Source organism: Tiliqua scincoides, chromosome 1 (genome assembly GCF_035046505.1).
Source record: "Tiliqua scincoides isolate rTilSci1 chromosome 1, rTilSci1.hap2, whole genome shotgun sequence".
In the NCBI taxonomy this organism is placed as follows: Eukaryota; Metazoa; Chordata; class Lepidosauria; order Squamata; family Scincidae; genus Tiliqua; species Tiliqua scincoides.
The window spans coordinates 309,594,937-309,615,052 of record NC_089821.1 but is presented as its reverse complement, the minus strand read 5'-3'; the positions used below and the strand labels follow the sequence as shown (position 1 = coordinate 309,615,052).

The following is a 20,116-nucleotide window of genomic DNA, read 5'->3' as shown; positions in this document are numbered from 1 at the left end:
GTGAAGAGAAGGCACGCGGGGCTCAACTGGTTGTGTGTTTAGTCAGGCTGGCATTGCAGGCCAAGAGGCGCCCCTGAAGCAGCGAGCTTGGCCTACCAGGCTTGCAGCGGACATGGAGTCCAGGGGGCAGGGAAGAAGTTGCTGGAGCCTGGCCGCTACCCACAAACCTTGTGTTCATGCCTTGGTATGCCCATGCATAAGGGCACATCCAGACCAGCTCTCTTGTCACATTTCATCTCACTTTTGTGCCCCAGTGCCTCAGCACCAATCTTCGAATGCCCCATGTACACTTCGAAATGAGAGTCTTGCGTGTTGTTGCGTGGCAACAAAGCAAAGAACAGCTGATCGCAAGTCACCCAGTTGTGATGACCAGAAAGGGGAAAAAATGGGCCAACCCCACAGAGAGAGAGACTCAGGGGCATGTAACCTGGGCAGTGGGGCCGGCCTTAGGAGCTGCCAGGGCCCAGTGGGAAACATTTTTGTGGCCCCCACCACCACCACCTGCACATTGCAGGCTTTACTAGAAATAATTATTGTTTCTAGTTATTTTATTCTTCGTGTATGGCTGGACATGGAATATGCTGCAGTGCAATTGGACTAGAGTCTATTCATGGAGCACTGTTAATGTTTCATTAAACAAAGTTAACTGCATACTTATTACACAGTTCTTTATCATGCCTGAGAAACGTGTAAATGTGCCACCCAGTAGCATAGCTGGAGGGGGTGGTGGTGTGGTACTTCAAGCGGCGTTCACCTGCATGTTGCTGTCGCTGCCCAGAATGGCTCTAGTGGCAAATGGGAGGCACCTGAAGTACTCACCATGCCACCCCCCTGGCTGTAGTACCGATGCCTCCTGCTTGCCTCAGTTGTAATTCCTCAGCAGAACTTAACTTACTGCCTAGTGGTCAGACTGGCCATTACCCATTTTAAGATTACATTGGTTACATATTGCTCATGTAATTAGCTGTTCCGCACAGTGGGGGGGGGGGGAATTGAGGAAAGTGGCCACCAGCGTGACCAAGACTGTTTGCATCCTTAACCCAGGCCTAAAGCCAGACCAGATAATCACTTTGACCTTAAATTTTGCAGCAGAGATGCTACTACCCTCTTCCCACTGCTCTCCCCAGAAACAAGATCTTTGACACTGGCTGTAGTTTTACAGTGCAGCAGAGTCTGAGTATGTGTGTGTGAACCACTGCCAACCTCAAAGCCATTGGCATCACTGACTCCTTCAGTGATTAACCCATTTTTGCCCAGCCCTCAGGTGTACACATTTTATCCTTGTTGCGTATATGCAACGTTGGGCAGAAATGGCTTAATTTTCAGCCGTTCCTATCTACTTGGCCAGTCGTCCCCCCCACCAATCTAAAACACTGGGCAAGGACCAGAGGAGCAAACTGATGACCTCACCCTCCACAGGATCCTGTCCATATCCTCAGGCTTTCAACCCCTTGTTGAAACTTGTGCTTCTGCACTTGAGGTTTCCAACTCGTTCTTTGCACTAAAGCAACCTCAGCCCTAATTTCCATTTTTCCATTTTTCCAGTGAAATTTGCCCCACTTCAAAGGAACTTCCTACTTAGTCATATGGTCAGGAAGGTGAGAAAGGTTCACAGAATTGGGCCTTACTGGCACAGTTGCTTGTGCTTCACGCACGTACGCACGCAAACAGAGGGAAGCAGTTCACACCTGGGTGTGAGTGTGTGCAAATGGGGCTATCATAGAGCTTAATGAATCTCTGACTTCCGGACTTGCAGGAGCCACATTCAAAAATAGCGGCCTCATTTCATTCATTCAAAAACCTCTTTTAACAGCTGCTGTCACTGCAGTCATATAGGTTATTAATAGCCTTTCCTTGCAGCATTAAAAAAAAAAAAAAAGATCTGATTCCTGCAGTTCATTTTGAAATGGTGCACTTCAGAGCCTTGCATTTTCCCTGCAGCTTCTTGCATGTTTGGGTTGATGGAGTGCTTTCCAGGTAGAAGGATAAAGGGCAACTTTTATATATCACGAGTCCTCACTTAAAGTTGTTGAAAGGTTCTTGGAAACTACAATTTTAAGTAAAGCAACTTATAACAAAACCGGTTTTACTGTAGGCAGGCTAAAGACACTATCTCAAGTGGCAGGCTCACTGAGCACTTTCCTATCATGCCACATTTGTCTCCTTACCCTGGGATAAGCCCCTGAAGCCCCAATCGGTCAACTCAGACTTATGGCAGCCTTATCACTGGTACAAGTCCATGTTGATCCGTGTTGGCACATCTGGCCGAGGAAGGGGGATAGAATGGCGCCAGCACTGATCTCGCCCCCTTCCCAATCCATAAGAACATAAGAACAGCCCCACTGGATCAGGCCATAGGCCCATCTAGTCCAGCTTCCTGTATCTCACAGCGGCCCATCAAATGCCCCGGGGAGCACACAAGAGAGCAAGAGACCTCATTCTGGTGCCCTCCCTTGCATCTGGCCTTCTGGCATAGCCCGTTTCTAAAATCAGGAGGTTGCGCATACACCTCATGGCTTGTAACCCGTAATGGATTTTCCTCCAGAAACTTATCCAATCCCCTTTTAAAGGCATCCAGGGCAGATGCTGTCACCACATCCTGTGGCAAGGAGTTCCACAGACCAACCACACGCTGAGTAAAGAAATATTTTCTTTTGTCTGTCCTAACCCGCCCAGCACTCAATTTTAGTGGATGTCCCCTAGTTCTGGTGTTGTGTGAGAGTGTAAAGAGCATCTCTCTATCCACTCTGTCCATCCCCTGCATAATTTTGTATGTCTCAATCATGTCCCCCCTCAGGCGTCTCTTTTCTAGGCTGAAGAGGCCCAAACGCCGTAGCCTTTCCTCATAAGGAAGGTGCCCCAGCCCAGCACTCATCCACTCCCACACCGCCTCATTCCACCCCCTTCTTTGCCCTCCCGCCGCCCCTTACCTACTGTGTTCTTGCCAGTGCTATTGCCTGCCGGAAGACTCCATCCTTCCCGCAAGCGCTACTGGGAGCAGCACTGTCGCAAAGCGCTTTATGGTGTTTTTGTGACATGGTGTGTCAGGACAGCACACGCTCTGCTGGCACAACACCTTGATGGGATTGCGCAATTAGATTTTCATGTGTGGGAAATAGTAGCATGCTAAAAAATTCATTGTCTAAAAAATCATGCAATATTAAAATATTGGTTAGGAGTGTGCCTTTCTTTTGTCACTTTGGGCTTTCAGATTAGGGCCCCATCTCTGTTTTAGAAATTGGAACTGGATCGCCTTTTACCTTTTACTCTTATGGGAGCTGGAGCTGAAGGCTTGATAAGGTGGGAGCAAAATCCGTTTGTGTCTCTTAACATTGGGAGTTTCTACCTGCAAGTCTGAAGGTATTTTATGCTATTGCCACGGCCTTCCTCAAGAAACTTTGGAAACAGAGGTCCTGTTAGGGTGTTGGGGATCTCTAGCACAGAACGTTCTTACCGCTGCAAAACAAACTGCCCAGTCCTACCTAAATTCCCCCTCCCCAACACTGCAGCTGCACCACTGGAGCACACGCTGCATCCTGTGGGGGGCTGTCCTAGAAGAAGTGGACTTGTTCCCATGCCCAGGGGGACACCCTTGCTACCCCACTGAGTCTACTCAGACCTGCACCAGCAATTGCTGGTGCAAGTCCCGAGTGGACCCAGGAAGGCAGATCAAGGTCAGGAAGGGGGATAGGATATTGGCTGTGCCTCTTTTACCAATGCAGCCCATTTCCTGGCCTCAATCTGCCCACTCCCTCCTTGATCTCTGCCCCATTCCTCCCCTGCACCATTACCCACCCCCCATGCTGACTTTACCAGCACCGGGGATAGTGGAAGGGCCGCCAATGTGCTGGCATTTGCACCAGTTCCAGCAGTACAAGCTGTAGAGTAGCTGGTGGGTGGGTGCCCAAGTCTGGGTGATACAGTGATGCCACCTGCATCATCATGTAACTCCCGCCTGCTCTGTCACCCCCTCCTCCGCACGTGCGCAGAGTTGGCCCCAGAAATGGCAACTTTTGGAACCAATGCAGGGACAAGGGTGGGCAGGAGGGCCAATTTCGCGACTTTTGCCATGTATCTCAAGTTTGTGCTATCACCCTCCCAGTGGGGACAGCGTACAACAACCACTCTGCTATGGGGGGGCAGTATACCCCGCTACCCCAGCTTAGCTACACCACTGAGTGCAAGGCTGGAACAGGATTGGGCCATAAATTTTTTTTTTTTCTCATTGGATTTTTTTTCCTTTAAATTTTATTTGATTAAAAACAAATAAAAAAGATTAAAAAGTAAAACTATTGCAAGCTGTGTGGCAAGTGCAGAGATCTCAAAGTACATTTCTTTGTTCTACTACAAAATCGTACAAAATATTAGCTAGCAAATCTTAAACAGTCTACTACCTGTTAAAAAGTACACTTTCAACACACACAAAAAGAGAAAAAATAAAAATTAAATTCCCTTTCTACCCATCAAATCCATTGGTTATTTGGCCCATTTTCCCCTCGATGTGCAGGAAGATCATGAATGGTGTTCATGAAAGTTTTTACTCACTTCTCTTTAAGAAGAATTGTATGTTTATCCATTTCTGCCGAATCCAATACCTTTAGCCACCATTCTTCCAATGCAGGTATCTCTGGAACTCTGGGCCATAAAATTCTTTAGAGGAAGCCATGGTAGTGAAACCATTTCCAAGCTGGTTTAAATTTTGTGTCTAGGTTCTCTTATGAACAAATGGTCTTATGGCCAAATCCTTGTCCAGAGTATTCAGATTTCAGCATCAGGCTGCAGCCTCCGTCTACGTGGAATTGCAGAATAGCCCTGTAGTTAATCAAATAGAGGGGCTAAGGGAGGGCAGAGCCCTAAAATCTCATGAAAGCTTCACATAAATTAACTAGCCTTCCCAGGGCTTGCAATTCACTGTCACACCCTCACAGTAACCCCAGAGAGTTATTGCAACTCTCAGTGCATGAACTCTTGGGCTGTAAAAAATGTCTGCTTTTTAATTTGTCTGCCAGGCTTTCTCAGTATTTAGCATTTCTTCTCTGATTATTCAGTTGAAAAGCTCTGTTGTCCATCCATATTAGTTACTGTCCCTTTTTAGAGTACACAGCTGCAGAATGATAATTTCAGATGAGTAATTCCCCCCTGCGCACACATGCACTTCCTAGTGGCATGTGTAATTTGGAGAACTTGGAATTTATTTATCTTATTTGCTGCTGCAGGAAAACTAGAATAGTCAAAACAAGGGGATTAGAAAGGGAGGGAGGCAAGCCTGCCACCAGGGACATACGGTTCACCCCTGGTGGGTGGGCTGCAAGATGTCATTAGAAAATGTCAGATGTATAAAATTAAAGCCCAGTTTGCTGCCTGTACGTGTTGTCTGGGATAAAACCTATTAATTGACATCTCCTTCTTGCAACTATGGTGCTAGCAACCTCAAAAGGAAGGGGGGGCCTAGATACAAATGAGTAGCTTCTAGAAAATCCTGTCGGCATCCTGCAGTGGTTTAATTGGCTGAACCACAAATGACGCATTTTGGAGCTGTCCTTTTGCAGTCGATGACTTGTGAATTTCTGCCATCTCACAAAGTTCTTGCTGTCATGTCTGCAGCTAGATGCAGAGCTTGGGGCAGTTGTGGTTTCAGGTTTAGGCATTTAACGTGCGGGGTCCGCACTGTAACTCAAATCACCCTCTAGTCTTGGGGATGGGGCCCTAGTGGAGTGGAAAAGCAGAATATGCTAGACTCAGGCCTTTTAGCGTTATCCAGTAGAGCTGGGAAAGAGCCACTGGTTCCCAGTCCATGGTCCATGGACCACAGGTGGTCTGTGAGGTCTCAGAAAAAAAGATAACCTTTGATCACTTCCAGCATCTTGTCGACTGAGCTCTTCTCCACGGACCACCAGAGAGGGCAGAGAATGGACCACCCACAGCCGCAGCTGGCAACAAAAGCAGCAACCGCAAATCTTCTCTATAAATAATAAATCTAATAAATCTCCAATAAATCTTCTCTATTACAAATTTAATTGTATTTTTTGTTTGCAGGGTGGGGATGGTTGCATGTGGTCCATGACTGTTCCAGTGTATGCCTTAGTGGTCTGCGGGCTTCTAAAGGTTGGGAACCACTGCTCTAAACCCTGGACAGCTACATCTGGTCAGTGTAGGCAATGCTGAGCTAGATGAGACATTGGTTGGACCCAGTGGAAGGCAGCTTCATATAGTGGTTCCTGCCTCTCAGATTGTCCACATGCAGGTTCAGTTTGCACGGCCATTGCACTCATGGCAAACCTGGTAGTCATGTGCAATTTGTGTTATTTCAATTAGAGTGTTTTGCAGCATTTAGGGAGGGGAGTAATCTAGAATGGGTGTTAGCAAGCTCCTGAGTCAATTATGGCACCCTCAACCAAAAAGTAGGAAGGACAGTTACAAGGCCAAGAGAGTATTCTTATAGGTTTGTCTATAAAGGCAGAAGTTGGGACTCCAACTCATACCCTCATATGTGGCCTATCTTACAGGGCTGTTGTAAGGCTTATTGCACAATATATATGGAGCTGTTTGATTCCTTTGGAAAAAAAATTTTTTAATCTGATAACCAGCACTGAAAGTGATCTTCAGAAAGCAATTTTCTCTTTTGAGGCTTGTACACTGTCTGTCTTGCTAAGCTAATTTAATCACTAATTTAATACCCATCCACTAGGTGGGAATGGGTCATACACATTTTTATTAGATCTGGAACCCATCTGTTCCAGATTGCACCCCCTGGGTCCTCATATCTCTTCTATTTTTCTTCACTTTTTTTGCTCCATCGTCTATACCAGCGGTGCCCAAACCCCGGCCCTGGGGCCTCTTGCAGCCCTCAAGGACTCCCAATGCGGCCCTCAGGGAGGCCCCAGCCTCCAATGAGCCTCTGGCCCTCCCGAAACTTGCTGGAGCCCACACTGGCCCGTCACAACTGCTCTCAGTGTGAGGGCGACTGTTTGACCTCTCGTGTTAACTGTGGGATGAGGGCTCCCTCCCCTACTTGCTCTTTCACGTCTGTGAGGCAGTAGCGGCAGCAAAGAAGAGGCCAGCCTTGCTTTGTGCAAGGCCTTTTATAGGCCTTGAGCTATTACAAGACCTTCATTCATTCATATAAGTTCCAATTCTAGTATATTAATTTATGTAAACTTATGTAAATTTATTCAAATTTTAAATGTAAATTAATTCTTTTTTTCACTTGGCTCCCAACACAATGTCAGAGAGATGATGTGGCCCTCCTACTGAAAACTTGGCCACCCCTGGTCTATACTGTCCTCATGTGTACATGTGCACCTGCTGACTAAGGAGACCCAGTCCAGGTTTTGATGAAGTGGGTTCTGAACTAATGATGTTTTTGTTGAAATAAATGAATTGGGGCCCAATCCTATCCAATTTTCCAGTGCTGGCGCAGTTGTGCCAGTGGAGTGTGTGCTGCATCCTACGAGCCACATCATGGCTACACCGCAGCTGGAAAGTTGGATAGGATTGGGCCCTTGGTCTGTAGTCACACAGGTCTCTTCATCCAGGAAGGAAGATAGTTCACACCAGTGGCATAGCTGGAGGGGGAGCGGAGCACCCATACGGCTCTGTTCCCCCCCTGCCGGGAATGGCTCCAAAGGGAGGGGCCACTTGCCCGCTGCGCTGAGGCTCCTTGCCAGGTTGGGTGCCCCGCCCTCCTTCCAACTACGCCACCGGTTCACACAACAGGCTGCTGTTCTTCCCAGCAGAGTAAAGGGAACCAGCCTCAGACTTCCTCTCCAGAGGATCTGTGGAAACTGTTCCCTGTCAGCAGATCTACTCCCTAGTAATTTTTGTGCTGCTCTTTGCATGTGTGCAGACAACAAAGAACACCGGGATAGTCCAGGCAAGGAGGGACTGATTCGACAGTTCCCCTCCCGCTCCCAGGAAGAAAGAGGGGTTTCTCGTTCCTCCTCCAAAGTTTTTTTCTGTTATTGATTTTATCTTATTTTAGCAACTGGGCAGAGCACCAACCAGCTGTTTACGCTGCGAGAGTTCTGTCTGCAATGAAGAAAGTTATAGGCTTTTCATGAATATTTATTTGTACATTGTAGAAAACACCAATATCACACAACAACCGTGACAAGACCTCTTGACTTTCTCTGTGTCTACAGCTTTGTGAACCTTTTATTGTTGATGATGAAATTTAATTATTGGAAACGAAATTCTAACGATAATTTTAAAACTCGGACATGAGAGCAATGAGAGCGATGTCTCTCTTGCCAACTTAGGCAGAGTTTCAAGGAAAACCGGCTGCAGGGCAGATCCACCAGTGAGGTTCACTCAGGCACTTGCTTCAAGCAGTGAATTGGAGGTCTCCCACCTCCCCACTTGCCTCCTCTTCCTTCTCCCTCCACTGCCTGGACTAGGAACAGAGCAGTAGAGGGAGTGTGGAGAGAGGTGAGCTAGAGCAACTTATCGCGCTCTCCTCTCCGCCCCCTCTTCCTTTTCCAATTTAAGGAGTAGGAGGAGCTAAGACCACACGTTGCCAGGTATCTGGTACGCTGCTTCAGAAACCAAAAGGTCTTGGTCTGGGCTGGCTGCCTGAATTTTGACAAGGGGTTTGTGTTGCTCCAGGAGCATCTCCCGGTTCTGCTTATGGCCTGATCCAGCGGGGCTGTTCTTATGTTTCCGCCAAATATGTCTCTTCTTTCAGTTTCAGGTAGCCACACAATAGAAGTACAAATTAAAAAGCTAGGTCTCGAAAGGGGAACAAAAGGGTGCACTGAGACAGGAAGAGACAGCTCTCATTTCAAGTGGATCAATGAAGCTCTGTCTGCAGCACTTAGGGGGAGATGGCAGTGATTTTGGAACGAATTCCCCACAACTTGATGTCAGCCATCTCATCTGGTGGCTCCCAATGTCAGTTCTATTAGGCTCCTTTATAGGGAGAAGGCAGGGCTAAGTCAGTCAGGGCGCAATCCTAACCCCTTATGTCCAGCACTGACATAAGGGCAATGCAGCTCTGAGGTCAGGGAACAAACATTCTCTTACTTTGAGGAGGCCTCCGTGAGTGACACCCAACTGCAAGATGCAACACACGTTCCATTGGCCAGTGCTGGAAAGCACGGACATAATGGGTTAGGATTGTGCCCTTAGTCAGTCAGTCTGCTTCATGGTTCAGCCAGCTTTGACTGCTAAGAAGAGTAACTATTTGCAAATGTTAAATAGTGCCCAGACTGCAGCCAGTGGGGTTCAAAGAGGCTGACAGTGAAGCCACCACTTGAATTCCTGGAACCACCAGGGTTGGTGAGCTGAAGGAGCGGGTGTGTGTAGGGGGTTGGGAGTGATGTGCAATGTGCCTCTCCCCCAAAAACAAGCCAGCAGTCTCTCACCCCCACCCCACCCCTGCTGGCTTCGCAAGAGGAGGAATACGTTTTGCAAGGATAGCAAATGTCTGCAAAGTGTACAGAGCAGGCTGACCCAGATGGAGTCCTGCAGCAGTGTCTTGATACAGCGTTTGCACACTTGTACCTTATTTAGCCCATTGGCTTCAGACAATGGTTTTCTAACTTTTTACATTCAGGGAAGGGTTTGTGCTGTATGCTACTTGTTTGTCCCGTTCCCAGGCTGCCATGTCCACCCTTACTGTCTCTCTTGGGCCAGCTAAGAGCCTGTTCCAGCTCTTCTTCAGAAATAAGACACACAGCACTTGGCCAGTGGCCTTGTTCTTCAGAACAATGATGGCACAGGATGGGCCATTGTCTCATTCTTCTATCATAACTTCATAGTGTTCTGTAGATTTGGGCTCTTTGGGCTGTATTTCCCACTGCTTCTTTAAGATAACAATCCTATACAAACTTACCTGGGAGTAAGTCCCATTAAAATAACCAGGATTTACTTTTGAGTAGACATGCCAAGGATTGCACTGTAAGACAGGAGTAGGAAATTAGTATGTCAGTGGTTTTCAGTGTTTTTCCCCCCCGTAGCACGCTGACCTCTGTGATCTTCTCTACAGTCTTCGCCTCTTGTGATGGCACTTCTGGGAAACTCTTCTGGGTTCTGTGGCTCTGTTTTTAGGGCAATTGTCAGTAGTAACCAGTTCTCTGTCCCTCTTTCTCAGCCAGCAGAGACAGTTGTCCTAGAAACAAAGCTGCAGAACCCAGAGAGGTTTAGGCCTAGGTGTCCTTAGGCAAGCCTCTCCCTCCCAAGCTGCAGCCGCAATACAGGAATAATAATAGTTTTTCACCTTACAGGATTGTTGAAAGGATGGTATCAAGGATACTGCATGTGAAGCACTGTGCACACCCAGAGAGTGCCATATACGTTTTGTGAACTGGGTGAAGGCTGTACACTTAGCAAAAGCTGAAGAATGAATGTGGACAGTGAGCAGCAGCCGTCAGAGCTGCGGCCTGGAAGCACAACTAAAGGGTAGTGGGGAGCAGACAGATATTCTCCAGGGTGTGGAGAATTTGGTGAGCATCTTGCTAGTATGGCCAGAGAGACAGGACTCCATAGGACTCAAGGTAAGACAGGAAGGAGATGGTGGAGGTAGGAATGCAAAGGAGGCAGTTAAACAAAGCAAGGGTCCCAAGAAACCCCCCCCCGGGTTTGGTCTGTGGAACTCCTTGCCACAGGGTGTGGTGATGGCGTCTAGCCTGGACGCCTTTAAAAGGGGGTTGGACAAGTTTCTGGAGGAAAAATCCATTACGGGGTACAAGCCATGATGTGTATGTGCAACCTCCTGATTTTAGAAATGGGCTGTGTCAGATGCAAGGGAGGGCACCAGGATGCAGGTCTCTTGTTACCTGGTGTGCTCCCTGGGGCATTTGGTGGGCCGCTGTGAGATACAGGAAGCTGGACTAGATGGGCCTAAGGCCTGATCCAGTGGGGCTGTTCTTATGTTCTTAACTACAATTCCCAGAAAGCCTTGCAGGTCTCTTGTCATCTGGTATGCTCCCTGGGGCATTTGGTGGGCTGCTGTGAGATGCAGGAAGCTGGACTAGATGGGCCTAAGGCCTGATCCAGTGGGGCTGTTCTTATGTTCTTAACTACAATTCCCAGGAGGCCTTGCAGGTCTCTTGTTATCTGGTGTGCTCCCTGGGGCATTTGGTGGGCTGCTGTGAGATGCAGGAAGCTGGACTAGATGGGCCTATGGCCTGATCCAGTGGGGCTGTTCTTATGTTCTTAACTACAATTCCCAGGAGGCCTTGCAGGTCTCTTGTTATCTGGTGTGCTCCCTGGGGCATTTGGTGGGCCGCTGTGAGATACAGGAAGCTGGACTAGATGGGCCTTTGGTCTGATCCAGCGGGGCTGTTCTTATGTTCTTATGTGGGAAGGCCAAGGGAGAGAGAGGCCAGGCAGAGACAACTGGGAAGAGCCAGCTTTTGTCTGTCCACTTGAATCCAGTCCATCTTTTTCACCACATTTCCACCCACATCACCACCATCCAGTGAACTTTGCACTAGTGTTATTTGTGACAATACAGCAAACTTTTGAGTGACACCGAGCCACTCAGCAGGCACAAAAGTGTGGAAAAATCATTTCTGTGACCAATTTGGTTTATTAATCCGGAGACAAAACATGGTGCTCACAGATTCACATTTGTGCTTCCGTTAAACTGCAAAGTGCTACTGCTTTGACTCTGTTTTTTGTGGAACCAAGAGAGCCACCAAAACTTTGATCTGCTAAGAATTGGGGTGGGGGAAAATATCTTGTTTTAATTTTTTTCCCCTTTTTTGTTTCAGTTCTCTCGAGCCAGACTCACCACAGCCCTTTGAAACGGTCTGTGTCCCTTACCCCACCCATGACTGTGCCCAACCAGCCTCTAGGACACGGATGGATGTCTCATGAGGACTTGCGCGCTAGAGGACCCCAAGGCGTCCCCTCCGATCATGCCCCCCTGTCTCCTCAAAGCAGTGTAGCTTCTTCGGGCAGTGGTGGGAGTGAACATTTAGAAGATCAGACTTCCGCTCGTAACACATTCCAGGAAGAAGGGAGTGGTATGAAAGGTGAGTGGAAAGACAACCAGATGTCCCCTTCCTGCTCCTGCTTGCTTAACAGGATCTACCCAGAAAATCAGGAAGGAGGCTGATTTTTTTTCTCAGGGTGGCATCGGGCAGAGCACTTTCACAGTGCAAAAAGCCTGTCCCTTCCTAGAGGAGCTTGCGCTCAGACATTCTGCACAGGGGAGATACTGGGGGAGGGGGTTGCAGGCAGAGGGGACCGCAAGAAGACGCTGCAGTTATTGCAGTGACACAGTCTGAGGCTTAGGACAGGAGGAGGATATGGGACTGAGGGGCTGTGCCAAAAGTTTCATGGAAAAAGTGTTTTGAGGTGGGCGAATGGCAAAGGCATTTTGGGAGGCAGTTCCTGGCATGAAGGGCAGCCAGGGAGAGAATACAGAAGGAGCAGGAGACCTGAGGATCGCGGAGCTGGACGAGCAGAAGTTTCTGGCAAGGATGAATTCAGAAAGATACGTGGGGATACCAAGTTCCAAGGCAGTATATCTTTGAATCAGTGGCTGGGGGCAAGTGAAGGAGGGCTCTTGCCTCCCTGCCTGGTTTGTGGGCTTCCTGAAAGTGCTTGGCTGACTACTAGCAGACACAGAATGCTGGACAGGGTGGACTCTTGGTCCTGTCTACCAGGGCCCTTCTCCCGTGATACCTTTGCTGAGTGCAGGTAGCTCTTGGCATCAAGGTTTCTTTGTACCCGCCATCTGTTGTGGAGTCAGTGTTGCTTGATGGCAGGTTAGTCAGAAGTTTCCAATTCCCCTCTTCTGTCTCCTGCAAGGTGACATAGCTTGAAATGGAAGCTTCCCCTTCCAGTCTCAGGGCACGCTTTTGTTCCCCCTTTTGAGACCTGGCTTTTTAATTTGTACTTTTATTGTGCAGCTATATGAGATGGCTTTAGGTAATGCTTAGGGAACCACACGTGGTTTTGCCATTTCGATAAGTTGAAGAAAGTGCACCAAAATTCCTTGGGAAAGATGTTGGGGTGAATGTTCAGGGTGGAGAAGACCCTCGGGGGACAGCTCCTAATTTGCATGTTATAATTTGTGTGGCTTGTGGACTGTGTGGATCTCTCTCCCATGTTTCACAGAGGCAGTGGAGCTAGTTGGATGATCTGCCCCTGAAGACTGATGGATCTTGGGGGCTTTGGGGGAAGTTTCCTGCTACTAGGTCTGGTGACTTATTTGATGCTCTGGTTCACTGATTTTCAACCTTTTTCATTTCACGGCACACTGAGAAGGCACTATAATAGTCAAGGCACACCATCTGTTTTTTAACAACTGACAAGGCACACCTCACTGACAGCAGGAGCTCACATCCCCCAGTAGCCCCACTAACAAATGATTCTCCACCAAACACCCACGGCACACCTGCAGACCATTCATGGCACACCAGTGTGCCACGGCACAGTGGTTGAAAATGGCTGCTCTGGTTGACCTTTGGAATGAGGAAATGGTGGTACTCAAAGCAGTAGATCAGAGTGTTCCTGCACAACCTCTACTGCAGTGATGTCACATTTCATAGAGGGCCAAAATTAGCATTCCTTGTGCCTGCTGGGGGCTGGAAGTGATGTCATTAAGCAGAAAGTGACATCATTAAGCAGATGATGACCAGAAATAAACTCTTTGTTCTCACATAGAAACTCATTAGCTGCAAATGACAGAAGAGAAATCTTGTTTCTCTTGCAAATCTTGTTCATATTTTCAAGATATAAGAGAGCCAGTTATCAAGCTGGGAGAGCCAATTATAGTGGAGGCCAGATAAATTGCTTCTGCGGGGGGTACATTCGGTCTGCAGGCCTTTTGTTTGACACCCCTGCTCTACAGCCAGAGCAGCTCCTTGGTTTACCAAGGAGCTATGGGGCAGTGAAACAATTTAGTAAATGTCTTGAGCGGCGGCAGCGGAAGACTCATGATGAGTCCAATTAAACATGGGTGAAAGCACGTATTAGAGCCTATTCCATGGCAGGGATGACAGCCAAGAAGGCTTTTTTCCTGCCACCAGCGCACCCGCAAGTGCTGTCCAAGTGATGTGGAGTCCTGTTAGATCTGGCCCTTCAGTGACTCCACAGTGATGACAGCTCTGTGTCTCGCTATGTCAGTTTTGCTAGGCACTCTGCAGATAAAGTAGCTCGTATTTGTTGCGACTTGGGCTTCACATTGACAGTGTCTGATGGTGTGTCCCCGGTATCTGTTTGTCCTGTGCTGTAGATTCTTTTCAGCTTATACAACCTGAGGATGTGGACAGGGTTCTTTGAAGTGTGAGACCATCCTCTTGCCCCCTTAACCCATGCCCAGATCAGGGTAGAAGGGTCTCACAGAGTGAGTAGGGAGAGTGGTTAATACACCATTAAGAGAGGGTGTTTTGAGGTGATTTGCCCTCTCCTGATGAAACCCTCCCTTGATTCCATTGTTTTGGATAATTTCTAGCTAGTATTAAACCTTCCCTTTCTGGGCAAGGTGATCAAACGGATAGTGGCGTCTCTGCTTCAGTGGATCCTAGGTGAAGTGGATTATCTGGATCATTTTCAGCCTGACTTCAGGCCAGGCATTGGGACAGAGGCAGCCGTGGTCAACTTGGTGGATGACCACTGGTGGCTGACTGCCAGGGACTGTACAGGAGATGTGCGCCCCTGTTGGCCTTGCTGAATATTTCAGCAGCTTTCAACACAGTTGACCAGGATGCCCTTCTGAGCCGATTGGCTGGGTTGGGGCTTGAAAGCACTATTTTGCAGTGGCTTCACTCCTTCTTGACTGATCAGGCTCAGAAGGTGGTGAAGGAAGACACTTGGCCATTGGATAGTGAGCATCTTGACTGAATATAGCGTTTCATCCCCATTCAGTGCCTATAGGGCAGGGAGGCTGCCTTTGCGGTTTCCCAGTGCTGAGGAATTTTCCGCCAGTTCCTAATCTCCTTAGCTGTTTCCCAGCTCTGAGCACAATGAAAGAACACTCAAGGTTCATGCCTTACAGTAGTTGGCGGGGAGGGGCTGTCCCCATTGTGTCCTACTTGTGATTTTCTCAGTGGTATCTGACTGCTCACTCTTAAACACAGAGCACTAAGATCGTAAGTCTGGTCTAACAAGGTGATTAGTCAGCTCTCCTGCAGATAGGAACTGTTTTCAAATGAAACAGATGAGTCCCTGGACTCTGATCCAAGAGATCAGGGGCTGGGGAGAGAGCAAGGAAAGTTGGGATTTAAGCCATTCATTTTAGAATCAGTCTAGGTTATGGGGCAGTTTGGTTTTTGCTAAATATTGGAAGAGGAATCCCACAGAGCCCTTTGCAGCTCTCCGTCATTCATAGCATTTTGTATACTTCTCCAAGGGTTCCCAGCATTTCACCGCGTCAGGAAATCTTGGAACAGGCCTATAATAACAGGCCTATAATAACGGTATTAAATTACTGTTAATAATAATAATATAAAGTTGGTCCATTCATATTAGAACATTCATATAGCAAAGAGAAAGCCTGATTAAGATTAAAGAAATGTGAGAGAGGTTGTAGCTGAAGTGACATTTGAGCGGGAGACTTTACAACTCATGCTCTCCATCCCTTTACTACACCATTGCTGGTGTTGTAGCAGCTGGAGACTCCCCAGAGGCCGATACTAGGGTACTTGTGTCCTGGACAATTGCCAAATGCATCCCTTGACATTTGCATCTGGTGTTTTTGGGGGGACTTTTGGCACCCTGGTCACTTGTATCCCCACTATAACTGGGCAACACACCAATATTATATATCCTAAGCCTCTTATCCCAGGTTATGTATCCCTACCCTTACCTTACCTTTGCATTTTAAAATAAAAAATGTACATGTAATATAAACATACATATATTGGGGCACAAATGTCTGTGATGCTAAATGAAGCGATGCAAATTTCCAATGCCGGGACACATTTGACCGGGACACAGTTATCAGGGCACAGTGGTGCAGTCCAGAGGCCTCCCTGTAGAAGGGGAACAGCTGACCTTCCTCGTCAGCTCCGTTCTGCTGAGGGGGGAGTCTGAAGCAACCCGCCAACTATCCAGCATTGTTTGTGCTCCTCAAAGAAAGGGCAAGAGCAGTCCAGTTGAAAGGGAGCAGCAGCCCCCAGAATCTTGCTGGTCCAATTCAGTCCTCACTGTACAAAGAACCACTGTGAGTACTTCCTATGTTAGCTGCCCATGCTTCTTATCCAGGTGTGCAACATGCCAAGTGTCTGAAGGAGAGTCTGGTCCCACCTGAGTACCTGCAATGAATGCAGATGCACAGCCAAAGGATATTTTATTTACTTGCTGAATTTGTTACTTCAGTTCCTTTCCTGCTTTCCAGTTGGATTTCTTAAAAAAATGAGAATGTGAACAAAGGTGGATAAAGCACACACACAGGATTAAAACATTACAAATTAGCATTTTTTAAAGTAGGAAAGTAGAAAGGGAGCCACCACCAAGAAGGCACTCAACTGTGCGTTTACCTTCCAGGCTTGGTTACTTGCAAGATAACATGTGGGTTACTCTTTAGGGGCCTGGGAGACCTCCTTTTGGACTAGCTGCAATTCTCAAACATTCTTTAAGGAGTGCATTGTAGTAACCGGAGGTTACCGCGCCATGGATTGTGATGGCTTAGAGGTACAGTAGAGAAGGAGCTGGTGCTACTGCATTTCCGACTAGCTGGGTAGACCCAAGGGAAACAACATTGGCCGGAGTGCCCACACTTCTGGTCTGTGGGGAACATAAACACTGAAGCAGCACCCCTGTTCCCCAACATGCCCATTTTCTGGACGTGATAACATTCAAGAATGAATAGGAATCACCAAGAATGAACAGCAGATTCCATCATGACCTATGTATGTGATTGAGCTTTGCAGTTGTTGTGGGTCTATGTGCTAGACTTCTCAGCTGTGTCTTAAAAGACATAATGTTTAATTGTTGTTTTTGTTTCTGTAATTTGCAGATGTTCCCACCTGGCTGAAAAGTCTCCGCCTGCACAAGTATGCTGCCCTGTTTTCCCAGATGACGTATGATGAAATGATGGCCCTGACCGAATGTCAGCTTGAGGCACAAGTATGTTTTGCAGTAGCTCACCAAGAATTCCCATGGCTTGGCTTGGCTCATTTAGCATAAGAAGAGCCCCACTGGATCAGGCCAAAGGCTCATCTAGTCCAACTTCCTGTATCTCACAGCAGCCCACCAAATGCTTCAGGGGACACACTAGATAACAGAACACCAAGAAACAGCAGCTTCGGTTGTCACACCATTATAGTTTATTAACCATATGGATTTTAATTAGCTGCACACATTTGCAGCTTAACAAACCTGAAGGGGAAAGAAAATATGCTTTCGTTTGTTTTAAAATCATGCCTGCAAGTCACAGAAGGGGCATTCTTTTGCCAACAGCAGGTTTTTTAAAATAAATACTGTATTGCATTAATTGTATTTTTAATACTTTTTTATTCCACTGCTCAATTAATGATGGACACCTTTTTGGTCACCTTAATTGATTCGCGTAAGGTATTTATTGCCTGAAGCAGGGGTGTCCAAAGTTTTTGGTAGGAGGGCCACATCATCTCTCTGACACTGTGTTGGGGGGGGGGGGGAAGAATTAATTTACTTTTAAAATTTGAATGAATTTACATAAGTTTATATAAATTAATATACTTTAGGTGGAACTTATATGAATGAATGAAGGTCTTGCAATAGCTCAAGGTTTATAAAAGGCCTTGCTCAAAGCAAGGCTGGCCTTTTCTTTGCTGCTGCTGCTGCATCACAGACGTGAAACAGCAAGCAGTGGAGGGAGCTCTCATCCCACAGCTCACGCGAGAGGTCAAACAGTCGCCCTCACGCTGAGAGCAGTTGCGTCGGGCCAGTGCGTGCTCCAACAAATTTCCGGAGGGCCAGAGGCTCATTGGAGACTGGAGTCTCCCTGAGGGCCGCATTGGGAGTCCTCAAGGGCCACAAGTGGCCCCAGGGCCGGGGTTTGGGCACTCCTGGCCTAAAGGTTGCAATCCTGTCATCAGTAGCATAGCTGCGGGGGGGGCAGTGCAGTAAGTATTATAGGCACAGCAACGTGCCATATAAGCAGCCCCTCCCACTTGCTGTCAGAGCCATTCCAGGCCGCAATGGCAATGTGCAGGCGCTCACCGAACACAACGGTGCCTCCTGCACGTTACTGTCGCTGTCCGGAATGGCTCCAGCAGCGAGTGGGAGGGGCTGCTTATGCAGTGCATTGAGATGCCTGCAGTACTTACAGCGCCACCCTCCTGCTGCGCCTCTGCCTGCCAGCATATTGTTTGACTGGAGGGACCGATTTGTGGAGGAGACTGATCTGTTTGTTGCCAGTTGCCTTGTGAGATTTTTCGCCTGAAGGGTGGCTTGTAAACCTTTTAAACAGACTAAATACGTCATGATGTTTCCATGGTGCCTCCATCTCAAAAAAGACATAGTGGAAATGGAAAAGGTGCAAAAGAGAGCGACTGAGATGATTACGGGGCTGGGGCACCTTCCTTATGAGGAAAGGCTACGGCGTTTGGGCCTCTTCAGCCTAGAAAAGAGACGACTGAGGGGGGACATGATTGAGACATACAAAATTATGCAGGGGATGGATAGAGTGGATAGGGAGATGCTCTTTACACTCTCCCATAATACCAGAACCAGGGGACATCCACTAAAATTGAGTGCTGGGAGAGTTAGAACAGACAAAAGAAAATATTTCTTTACTCAGCGCGTGGTCGGTCTGTGGAACTCCTTGCCACAGGATGTGGTGCTGGCGTCTAGCCTAGACGCCTTTAAAAGGGGATTGGACAAGTTTCTGGAGGAAAAATCCATTATGGGGTACAAGCCATGATGTGTACGCGCAACCTCCCGATTTTAGAAATGGGTTATGTCAGAATGCCAGATGCAAGGGAGGGCACCAGGATGAGGTCTCTTGTTATCTGGTGTGCTCCCTGGGGCATTTGGTGGGCCGCTGTGAGATACAGGAAGCTGGACTAGATGGGCCTATGGCCTGCTCCAGTGGGGCTGTTCTTATGTTCTTAACTACAATTCCCAGGAAGCCTTGCAGGTCTCTTGTTATCTGGTGTGCTCCCTGGGGCATTTGGTGGGCCACTGTGAGATACAGGAAGCTGGACTAGATGGGCCTATGGCCTGATCCAGTGGGGCTGTTCTTATGTTCTTAACTACAATTCCCAGGAGGCCTTGCAGGTCTCTTGTTATCTGGTGTGCTCCCTGGGGCATTTGGTGGGCTGCTGTGAGATACAGGAAGCTGGACTAGATGGGCCTATGGCCTGATCCAGTGGGGCTGTTCTTATGTTCTTATGTTCTTATCCTCATAGGCAGTTTACCCCTAAATAATTGTCTCTGGGAAGTGACAGGACAAGAGGGCTGATATCTTCCAGCCCTGCTGGTAGCATCTGGGTAGTGAGTGTGAGAATCAGGATACTGGACTGAAGGAACCTTTGACTCAATCCTGCCGGGCCTTTCTTATCTCCCAAGCTCTGGTGGTGTGCTTCTGTGCATATACTAACAGACACTGTGTTCTTTGTTACCACCACAGAATGTTACCAAAGGAGCAAGGCACAAAATAGTGATCAGTATCCAGAAGTTAAAAGAGAGGCAGAATCTTCTCAAGTCCCTGGAAAGGGTAAGTTCAGTCCTTTTTTCTTTCAAAACAGTTGAGATTTTCACTTTTGCTTCAGATGAATGGATTGGCAATTAAGGCTTTTCTTGTTTCTGCCCCGTTGCGCTATCTCTGTTTTTAAAACTGATCAAACAGAACAGCCCAGCTCCCTTCGCCTCCGCAGGGGGCGCCTGGGCCTGAAACTGAAACCACGGATACAGGATCCGCAGACATGGAGGGCCCTCTGTACGACAATATTAATTTAGCCACTCTGCCACTTTGTCTGTTTCCCAAATCTTGAAAAGTCCAATTTTGGCTTTAGATTCACATGTAACTGGACAATCTCCTTTAAAATACCCATTACCATTTTCCAGAACTTTTTGATCTAAGTTCGCCACACATGTAAGTCACCTTTAGCATACCTTTATGCTGGAGGTCTGGTCTAGAGGGTAGAGCCTCCATTGCCTGAAGATTAACATCCACAAGGTCGCCAGTTCGAGGCCACCGGCACCGTGCGACCTTGAAGCAGCTGGCAAGCTGCAG

At 47.7% G+C, this 20,116-nt stretch overlaps 1 protein-coding gene across 3 annotated transcripts in view; it reads left to right on the top strand.

Annotated features, from left to right (window-relative positions):
• The window catches only part of SAMD4A (sterile alpha motif domain containing 4A), a 123,719-nt gene that overhangs the window by 81,175 nt on the left and 22,428 nt on the right, over nt 1–20,116 (top strand). For 2 of the 3 annotated variants that reach the window (XM_066629949.1, XM_066629963.1), the window contains exons 3-5: nt 11,715–11,978; nt 16,913–17,022; nt 19,511–19,597. In XM_066629949.1, coding sequence (XP_066486046.1) covers nt 11,715–11,978; nt 16,913–17,022; nt 19,511–19,597 — 461 coding nt within the window. The remainder of the gene's footprint in view (nt 1–11,714; nt 11,979–16,912; nt 17,023–19,510; nt 19,598–20,116) is intronic. The other variant, XM_066629955.1, reaches the window with a different exon arrangement.